Source organism: Halyomorpha halys, unplaced genomic scaffold (genome assembly GCF_000696795.3).
Source record: "Halyomorpha halys isolate HHAL.00 unplaced genomic scaffold, Hhal_1.1 Scaffold6.1, whole genome shotgun sequence".
Taxonomy (NCBI): Eukaryota; Metazoa; Arthropoda; class Insecta; order Hemiptera; family Pentatomidae; genus Halyomorpha; species Halyomorpha halys.
The window spans coordinates 674,860-685,647 of NW_027111275.1; the positions used below are offsets into that span (position 1 = coordinate 674,860).

Genomic DNA, 10,788 nt, shown 5'->3' on the forward strand with positions numbered 1-10,788 from the left:
TAAGTTGTATAGTAGGTAATGTAAAATATTATATTGTAAATAGGAAATTATTTAGTACAATGTATCTGTCATAAGAATTGAATGCGCTTTTTAAAACCAAAGAAAACCAAATGCCGTTTGTAGGCTAGGGAATTTAATCAAAGAGGCCAAGAAGAGAAAAAAAGTCAGTCATTTTACCTCAAATTTGAGTACTTAAATGAATATAATTAATAGTGAAAATTGATGAGTCTGCCAAGTGAAATTAAGGGGAATAAAAATGACGAATGTTTCAACATGAAAAAAAAAAAAATTATTCGGAACTTCATACCTCAAAACTACCAACAACACTAAAAAACCTTAAACAAGATCATTTAAAGAAGAGTGAATTTGTTGAAACAAGAGCCCTTAAACAACTATTTCGGTTGTTCCTGAAATATACTTTAAGATAAATTCAAAACTTTTGGTGTATTAAAATCTCTTTCTCAAGGACTATTAAAAGTCTTGAATTCTGTTAGCTATTATATCAAAGCTAGTTTAATGTTCCTTAAAAAATATCATAAAAACTACTACCCCTATGAAGATAAACGTTATGAACTACTTTGTTATACATTAATCTAACTTTAATTATAGTGCTGGCAGACATCTTTACGTTTAATGGTTTCTAATATATATTGTTTTATAAATCAAAAATGTTGTCCGAACAAATAGATATCAACATTTTGTATTGCATTGCCGAAACAACGGCAAATATCATGAAAACTACTACTTCTGTGAAGATAAACGTCTTACATTACATTATTATATGCTAAAATAATAACATGTAATATGAGTGCTTAGAGACATCTGTACTTCTAATGGTTCCAGAGATAGAATTTTTCCTAAAATAAAGTCACTTAATTTCTCTCTTCTCAATCATTTTCTTTATATTATGAAATGTTGCTTGAAATTGTTATGAACAGTTGAAAAACTGTATCTCGGGAACTATTGAACGTTAACCACATAGTTTAATATTATAAATTTACTATACTTTAAATGATGTTCTATTAGATTTCTTATTTTGTTGTTTTTAATGTTGGCAGTTTTAATGATATGGAGATCTGAATGAAAAATTATTTTTTTTTTTACCAAACCCTGTGAGCCTTGTGCTATACTCCGCAGATAGTGGGGACTGGAGGCAAATGTTCTTACGACAAAGGACCTTCTACTGAGGTAGCTTATGATCTGTCGACATAGGATGGTGGGGAATGTGAATTCCTCCAGTCGGCGAAGTACCGTCTCAAGTAGGCCATAGGTGAAGAAAATGGGTGTTTCGTTAGGACTAATAGGTCTCTCAGGTGGTCGTGAAGGAGCACTGTTCGTCCGGTCAGCATCACTAGCCGAATAGTTCGAGGGTAGCGGGACAGCCTGTTCCCCAGATTTCAGCTAGTCCGCATCAGCTGTTAGGTGAACTATCTTCCTTTTGGTCACAAAAGTTCTAATCAGCTTCCCAAATAGGCGATGTCATCGTGTGTTCGTCTCAGCCTCGTGATTGTTAGTGGTATCGATATTTACTGCTTCGTCTACCTCGTCCTGTGTATAACACGATACTATCGCAGGCAGTGACTCGTCAACTCTTAATCTATATCCCTTCGAATCAGCCTTATGAAGAAGGTACTTGCTGGCTGGTGGTCTAGCTGGAGTACCCTGAAATGTATAAGCCGCTGCCCTGTGATCAGATGGGCCGAAAGGGAGCGCTTAGCAATCCGTGACTATGTGGGCGTTCCTGGTCAGGAGAAGATCAAGAGTTGACGTCCATGTTGGTCGTGACTGATGTGAACCCCTGAGTGGAACAGGGCCAATCTGATCTTCGTGATGTAAGTTCCCAGTAGATTAATGGTGCCACATAGCTGAGCGTTGAAATCTCCAAGGACAACATCGTTGCCTGGGCATGTTGCTACAGGAGCTTCATGGAAGTGAGTGTAGTACTCGGTCTCTTATACACATACCTGAAAGTGTACCGATGTGTCGGTCGTACAACAACTGTGACTACGTGCGTACTTGCAGTTGCAGCCAGTTGGTTAGGAATGCTCCTAGATGGTACATCCTTCCTGACCAAAATCATAACAACTCATCGGGTAAGATGATCATATCGATCAGTGTAGTAACCATGCTCAGCGTTTGATCCATGCGTGAGCATAGCTGTTCGATTGCACCATTGGACGTAGAAGCAGTGATCGTCGAGGCAGGTTCAGTCAGCTGTTGGGGCTGCTGCTTTGTCTTCTTGAGTCACCCTTGAGTTCAAAGAAAGCTAGGTCCTCATGGACTAACCTAGTCCATAAACTCTTATGCATAGCAGATGCTGGAACCGATATTGCAAGTTCTCGCTTAGCTCAACTCTTTCCAATGAGTTTCTGCCATACTGGCATCGACGGACATTCCTTAGAATTGGCTAAGTGTCCTGCCATTCCATTACATAACACTGACATAGTCGCCTTGCAGTGTATTGAAGTGCTTGTAAGAAAGATAAAGTGACCGTACGTACAGTTATTACTTGAATTAAGCTCAGCTGGTGGTCATCCGGAGTGTTGACCTAACCTTAACTTATCCTGACACTTTATTATCAACAATTATATTTATAGGTTTAATTTAATAGCATATTTAATTTTTTTTTCTGACCTCCTTTATTAAAAATATATAAATATAACAATATTAATATATACCTAGGGATATAACATATTTTACTCGCTTCGACGGTACATAAACTAAAATTGGAACGATACAGAGAAGATAAGCTTTTTTTTTTTTCCTTACCTCCTGGAACAAAGAAATAAGCATTTACAAACATATGCAATAAAAAAATATATGTAAATATACCGGCTATGTGATTATCTTGTTTGGTCGGGATGGCATTATAAGAATGATTGCTGAAAGCGGTGTCAACAGAGATGGCATATGTTTTCCTGGATGCTCACTAGGAATAGGGAGGGGCTATTCCTGTTGGTGGTGTTGAAGTGATGACTTCAGGCTGCAGAGCCAGAAGTCCCTCCTAAGGCGAGGACGTCGACCAGGGACAGTCATCTTTGCCACTTCCCAGGTCTCAGGGTGTTTAGCCTTAAGCTTCTCCCACTCCTCTTGTACCAACCTCATGGTTCCTCTGGGCTCAGGAGTTTCTTCGTCCATTTGTTTCTCCATGTATACTGTATCCTGATCAGGGGACAGTGGAGAGCTCAGTACATTGCAGCTGCCTCCTGCTACTGCCATGTCGTAGTGGTGGGGGAAATGGCTGGAATTGGGTTTCCTGCCAGGGCAAGGCTGCCCGGTCACCCGAGAGAGTGTACTCCACGGATGAAAGTGGTCCCACACGGGCAGGCGCTACCTAAACAAGACACCGACAACACTGGGGGATGATCGAACTGTCAGTGCAAGGCTACCCTGTCGCACGAAAGGGAATACTCCACGGAGAAATGTGGTCCCAGTCGATCAGGCGCTATCTAAACAGTTGATATATGGAGGGGACCAACAACAGGGAAAAAACAAAATCAGGTCTTCAGCTGGAGTCTTAGATGTTTTCTCTTCGGCTGCTGCTGGAGAACTGTGATATTGTTTTTATTTTCAAAACCTCTTTATTGATAAAATATATGTACAATTCGGATTATATGTTACAATAATATAATATATACTACATTTATTTACAATTTTTCTTGTTTTGCTTTACGGCATTATAAGATTAGCAAAAACATAGTCCGCTGAAGGCGCTTTAAATTTTGTGGCTCTATAGCCGGGGGCTTACAAAGAATGTGAGTGACATACCGGCTGGTGGTGTTGAGGTGTGGGTGACTTCAGGATGCAGAGCTTGAAGTTCTTCCCTCGGTGAGGACGTCGACCAAGGGGACCGTGCTTTGCCGCCTCCCAGGTCTTGGTGTAGGGGGGATCTCTCGGAATAGAGGATTGGCACAGGCTTTCAGCCCATCAAAGAATTTGATGTGCCTACGGCCTATGTATTCCGGCACAGAAGGGAGTTGGAGCTCCTCACGGATTACTTTATTCCTGGCCCGTTGGAGTGTGGTTCCTCTGACTATTCGCCGAAGGAGGGAATTCTGGAAGCTCTGCAGTTTGGAGAGCGTAGTCTTGTAGTGCATCATGGAGCAGCGTCGGACGTATAATGGCCTTACATATATCTTGATTTTCAGGCGTAGCGCGATCTGTTGTGAAGTAATCAAGTGGTAGACCCTAAGCGACTTCTGCTGGTCCAGCTTTAGTCTCTCCCTGGCGTGGCTGGAGAAGGTGAGGTGCCTGTCGAGAGCCACGCCGAGGTAGAGGATGCTATTGGAGAGTTTCCGACCCTCACCATCCACAACGAACTGCTGGGGTAGTCTGCTCTTCTTCCCCTTCTGGAAGGACATGACGATGGCATCCGTCCTCGACGGATTTACCTTGATGCCCTCCTTCTTCAGAGCAGCTACTATGGTGGCAGAGGCAGTCTGTGCATAGTGTAGGGCCAGTTCAGCTCTCATGCTGAAAGCGTAAACCCCGATGTAGTCGGCATAGGCTGCTACCACTGCATCCCGATGCTTGATGGCGACTAATGGTGCCGTGAAAACGACGAACAGTCTCCGCGGGTTGTGGGGACTAGAGGCGACAGGTCTTTACCAACTCTTACGACGAATGATCTTCCACTCAGGTAGTTTCGGACCAATCGGCATAGGGCGGCGGGAAACTTGAACTCCTCCAGTCGGTGGAGCAGCATCTGATGGGACACGCTCTCGAACGCCTGGCTGCAGTCTTTTGAGATGAAGGGGGTCGCATCATTTTTCATCATCCGCTCTATGGTGTGGGCTTGCAGCTTTACCAGGTGATGATCACATACCTACGTATATATACGTACCTCGTTGGAAACGTCGTACCAGTCTGTTCGAGTGGTATGACGTCGGCTTCCCTGCAGTGCTCCATGAGATGGTGATGTAGGAGTCGCTCGAAGACCTTGCTCATAAGCGAGAGGAGGCTGATCGGGTGATAATGCTCGGACGAGTCACCCTTCTTCCCAGGCTTGAGTAGAGTTACTACGATCGCACGTTAATGATACTATTGACGTGGCGATGGCCGGTTTTAAGCTATGATCACGAGTGCGCATGAAGACATTGCGCAGGTTGTTCCTTTGGCCAATCAGAGCGAGGATGTACTTCGGTGGCTTCCTGATGGCGTTGGGGACAGGAGTGAATTTCTGAATATTCATATTGGCTGCCTCTTTGATGGTAGTGGTGATCATCTCAACAGCCGAGTCCACTTCGTCTGGTGTATAGTATTGCTTAATGGCCCAGAGATCCTCCACGATGCTCAACCTATATCCCCTCCAATTGGCCTCGTGTAATAGGTATTTGCTCGCTGGTGGTGAGAAGGTTAGCATATTTAAAATAAGGTTAAATATTTTTATAGTAATGAACGTTCTCCTACATTAAGCTGGAATAAAACCTTTTACCTTGTTTAAAATAAACTAACCATATAGATAACCTACCTTTTCCATAGCTTCATGATCCACTGGATTGTAGTCCTTCAAGAACCTGAAGTCTATATTAAGGACTACTCCAACGATCTTGCCGTCCTCGGACACTGCTTTGAAGGACATCCCCTGAGGCAGAGCTTTCATTTCCAGGCTCTGGTCTATAGGAGGTGTTCCATACATTGCAACGAGATTCTTGGTAGAGGGTTCATCAAAGTAGAACGATCTTACCAGAAGATCATAAATTTCCTGCTTATCGTCCATAGTTGCCCTTTCAACGCGCCATCCATCCACTATAATAAGTCCAACATTATACGCTTGCATATTTATGTTTGTTTCTGGTATTTTTTTTTGTACATTTATTTATACCATTAAGTTAATATATGATTATTCTTAACAATTAATTCTGTACTAATAATTTCAGGTAAAACATTAAAATTATTTACAAATTTAACATTAATAACTTTTTATAATTCCATAAATAAAACCACAAATACTATCCTATAACAGTGTAGTTCTATCTCGAAGTGTCAATGGGTTGTTTATTATGAGTAGAACCCAATAACATAACATTATAATGATATAATGTAGGCCTTATAATCAATTTAATCGTGGACAATTAGTATAGAAGCGTGACATAAATAACGATATTCTATTGTTTTATTTTTAATTACTGCACTAATATTATACACTGATATAGGCGGCTCTCATCCAAAAGCTGAATAATATTCTAGAAATGAATTTAAAACTCGTGCCCACACAGACCCTCTCGTTTCTTTTATTATTTTCTCTTTACTATATTCCCAAAGAAAAACAACTAAATAGATCGTGATTGAAAAAAGAAATGAAAATTGAAAGGAAGATTTAAAATAACAACAAATTAAAGATTACAGGTAATTTTGAACCATATTTCTGTTTAAGAAAATAGAGAATAAAATTAATGAAGTGGAAATTTGATATTTGATCATTTAATTGATGAACTTATATTTTCCTATATTGGAAATACAAGACAGTGTTTATTCAATGATCGCTTTAATTAAGAGTTTTTGTTTTCCCGTGAGAATGTTATGTTGTTTTAATGTAAAGAATCTACAAGGACGTGCGAATATTTGAGAATAGAATGGTTGCTTTTCTCTGAATAAAAAAAATAAAACCTTGTTGCGTTTATGTTTCACAGATGTATGTAATAAAATTATAAATGCTGAATTATTATGAAAAACGTGGTACAATCGTTGTAAATAATGGTATTTATTTCATGTTTGTCGAAAAATTTCTTAATAGGTGGTCTCGTTATTTTTGAATTGTTTTTTAATAAAAATATTTGTCATTATTCTGACTAAGAGTTCTGCCCAAGTGTTTGATATTGGTTCGTTCCGAATTCATGTTAACTCAAGCTGTATTCAACTTCTTAATGACGAAGATTAAAGATGTGTAATAAGTGAAATAAAGCTAAAATGATTTCGATTTCTTTTTTTTAAATTTTCTAGAAGAAATAAACATTGATCCAGAGTTATGCACAGGTATCAGGTTTCGAACAGAAAATTCTTATCAGAGGCTTAAGGTTCCACGATCTTACCCTGGAATGCCATCCCAGCAGTTCCTTCATTTGGTGAAATGCAAGAATGCACAAAATCTATCATGCTTCTGTACTCTGGTGTCGATTTTAAAATAATCGATATTAGAAATCTGCTTATTACACAGACTAAGATCATTTTTCTTCCTATACGCATCTTGACTGTGGGACGAAACAGCATTATTCAAACATCTACTTTGTTACCGGCGATGGTATCGAGACCACTATAGAATCGAAATTCATATGCAAAATGCCCTGAAAAAACGCGAAAGGAGGGTAGGGGTTGTATCTCATCTTAAAGCTGCTATGATGTTTCCGCTAATTGCTTAAATTTTCCCTAGATTCAATTTAAAGCCGGATTCCGTTTGGATTACTGGATTTTAGCGATACTAGATTCAAACAGTGAAGTTTTTCTTAAAATAACTAAAGAATTAGTGGCTAGGTAAAATGAAATTTTCTAAAAGCCAATACAATATATGTAATACACACATATATTATATTTTTTTCTTTTATAATTTCGCTTCTGGATAAGATGTTTGAATTTTGTTAGAAGTTTCAAAAATATCTTATAAATATCTTAATTAAAAGTTAAATCCTTATGATAATTGAATCAGTGTTCTAGTACTTTTAGTATTTTTTAGATTTCTGTTCCACACACATATTTTGCTCCGTAATTTACATCAGTACATCCTATCTAAGGAATAAATTTGATAAATTCCAATCTAGCTGAACCAGGTAACAATTCCAAAACTTGCGGTTCTCTAGTTTATTTCCTATTTATGAGGACTTAACACTTCAAACATCTCAATAAAGATTTACTTTTTTTCAAGTCTACACCTATAAAATATCCAGTGTAAAATTTTAAGAGAATGTTTCACAGAACAATTTAAGAAGAGTGTTTAAAAAAAAAGTGAACGTCTACTCACTGGTTGAAGTTGGAGCGAAGACTGACCAATATTAGTGTGTTAAAATCCAATTATCCCCACCAAGGTTTCGAATTTGTTATTTCTGATATATTACTGAGTCAGGCAACCATTTATCCCCTCCAAGGCTTTGAATCTTCATGTTCGTTGGCCATAACTTCCATGCTAACAGTCAACTGGATGGTTGGCCTGGAGTTTTCGCTAGTAGGGTATTTACTATAACTTAATTTATTTTTAAACTGTCAAGCTGAGAACCGCTTGTATCCTACCGAAAATACTCAAGAATTATCATTGATTTAAACTACACGGCGCCAAGTTTCAAGATGAATAAAGTTGTTCAGTTTACGTACATGCTTTTTTAAGTTATAAGTAAATCATTCTTTAATTTAAGTACTTTTTTTTAAATGATTCATTTAAATTTTCAAAGATACCAATGAATTTAATTTGTAAGCTTATGATATTAATATGACCAAATTTATTTAAAATTTGGATACACATTTCTATTAAATTTAAATATTTTTGATAATTCCGTATCTATCAATAATAAACTAACCAATTACCGCTAAATATTGTTTAATCTTGATGGATAAAGAAATAAATAAACATGTTTGGAAAAGGTTAAAACAAAAACTTAAGCATTGAATGCATTAATTTTTTTCTCTTCATTGCCTTTATTACACTGGTGGTAGAGGTAAGAGAGCAAATAAACACTATGTTTATAGCGATATGTAAATTAAACCACAGAAAAGTATAAAAAATGAAACAAAAAATTTAACCTAAGTAAATAAATTTTACACATTCATTCCTCTATACAATATTTACATTTAGCCTGAGGATCTCTGAACCGAGCTTTTCCTCCCACTTGAGAAGAAAAAAGCATGACTCCGATGACAAGACGTTGGTCAGGACATGGTTGGAGGTTCTTGGCACGGCCAGAACTTCAATATAACTATTAACAATGACAAGGACGTTGGATAACTGCCGTTTCAATCTTCGTGGAAAATTGTCGTGAGGCGTGAGGTGGGCTAGGGACTGACCTAAAAGATTAGCATTGTATGAAGCATACCTTCACCTTAATGCCAGGAACACTTCACTATAGGTTGGCTGGCTGGGTTTGAGTGGACTGTATAATTGAAAAATGAAACATGATTGAATGAAAAATAAAATTCTATTGTTTAAGTTACAAGTGGTGTAGAAGGTGGCCGAAAGAAAACATTTATAATTAGATGGCTGTAAATTTTGAATGGCTGGGCTATGGAATTGTAGATAATGAGGTGGTTGATAATGATTATTATGTGGTGGTGGATGTTAATTATTGCCTGGTGGACTTCCTTCATGCTTCCTTCTTCCCTCCGCATTTCCATGCCTCTCTCCCCTCTGCTGCTGGGAACTAGTCACTAGTCTGGGCTGCTTCTCTTGCTACCGAGAGCGCTGAAGGAGGTTATTTTTGACTGTTGGCCACATGGGCTCTAGTAGATCCTGTAGGCTATTATATGCTATAATGTATTATGGTTGCCCCTTCAATTCAACCTTTTGGTTGCCGGAGGTTACCCGGAACAAGCATGATGTATAAGTTTCTCATGAATTGTGGAGAGTTCAGATGAAACAAGTCAAATGGGGTGTGAAGTTCATGATATAGGCTATCAATTCCGGAGGGAAATTAAAATGGGGTTTACCTGTTTAGTGACTGCTTTATTGACCCTTAATGCTCCTAGCCCTCGAGGTGCAAGCCGACTCCTTTTATCTGATATTTATGAGAAGACAAGTGAAGATACTGAATACCCAGAATACCTATTTAATTAGATTATATTTTTCCTGAAACAGGTATTGTCAATAAATAGCGAAGTGATGCTTTAAAAAGACACCAATGAATGATTGTTTGTCCAGTCAAATAAGACAAAAAAACAAAACAAAAAATGCATATTGATATGTTTTTATGAGTATTGTATATGTTTTTGTTTGTTTGGAAGTGGAGGGCAGTGTGTTTTGTAAAAACCATGTATTTAATGTGTTCTCTGCTTATATCTGTAAAACCGTTGGGCCTATAAAAAATTAAAGTTTTCAACAAAAGTAGTCACAAAACTTTTGTTTCTGAACCGTCTAGTTTTGAAGTACAGCCCTAAAATAGCGGAGACCACTACAACCCAAAATTTAAAAAATAAGATTTTTTTTATATATTGTTTAATAATATTACATTGACAATACATACGTGACAATCCTACGGGTCTGAATTTTGAATTTGAAATGAGTTGGTGCTGGAATGCTTTAATGTCGCATTTTCTTTTCTCATTTTTCGGCTTGGTGAAATATTTTAAATACGGAACCTCAGGAGTAATGAATGAAAGAAAGAAAATTGCTGATGGTAGCAAATGAAGACGGCTCTCTCTTTCCTCAGTTTCAGTTTCTCCCCACAGAGGCGATGTTAAGTTCCACCAATGGTCAAAAGGCGCCAACAGCACCTACATTATAGGGGGCTCATCCAATTCAGAATTTCGGTTCTCGATACAGTGGAATCGTTCTATTTGAGCAAAGATTAGCACAATTAAATGAACAGTTGTGTAATTTACAAGACAGGGGTTAGTCCGCCGTAGGGTGGACAGAAGTTATCTCCGAAATTTTATATTAAAAAGTTGGGGGCAATATTGGAGCATGCAATTAATTGACCTTATTTTTATTCTACGTATCTGAGAAACTTTACTGTGTAGATGAAATGTTTTGAAGGAAATTTAATGTACTTAAATTTCACATGAAACACATTTAACCCCACGCAATTATTTTCGAGATGAAGTAAAAACTAACAATGCACACTACATTTAGTCATTCATCGGTCATGAAAC

The 10,788-nt window shown here is 38.0% G+C and overlaps 2 protein-coding genes across 2 annotated transcripts in view; both read right to left on the reverse strand.

Moving 5' to 3' along the window:
• Window positions 1-7,968, reverse strand: part of LOC112210606 (arylalkylamine N-acetyltransferase 1) — a 27,588-nt gene extending 19,620 nt beyond the window's left edge. Inside the window, exon 1 of the mRNA XM_067049299.1 lies at window positions 7,955-7,968. Within this exon, the coding sequence (XP_066905400.1) occupies window position 7,955 (1 nt within the window). The 5' untranslated portion in view covers window positions 7,956-7,968. The remainder of the gene's footprint in view (window positions 1-7,954) is intronic.
• Window positions 1-10,788, reverse strand: part of LOC106692849 (arylalkylamine N-acetyltransferase 1) — a 45,455-nt gene that overhangs the window by 1,990 nt on the left and 32,677 nt on the right. The gene's annotated exons all lie outside the window — the stretch shown is intronic.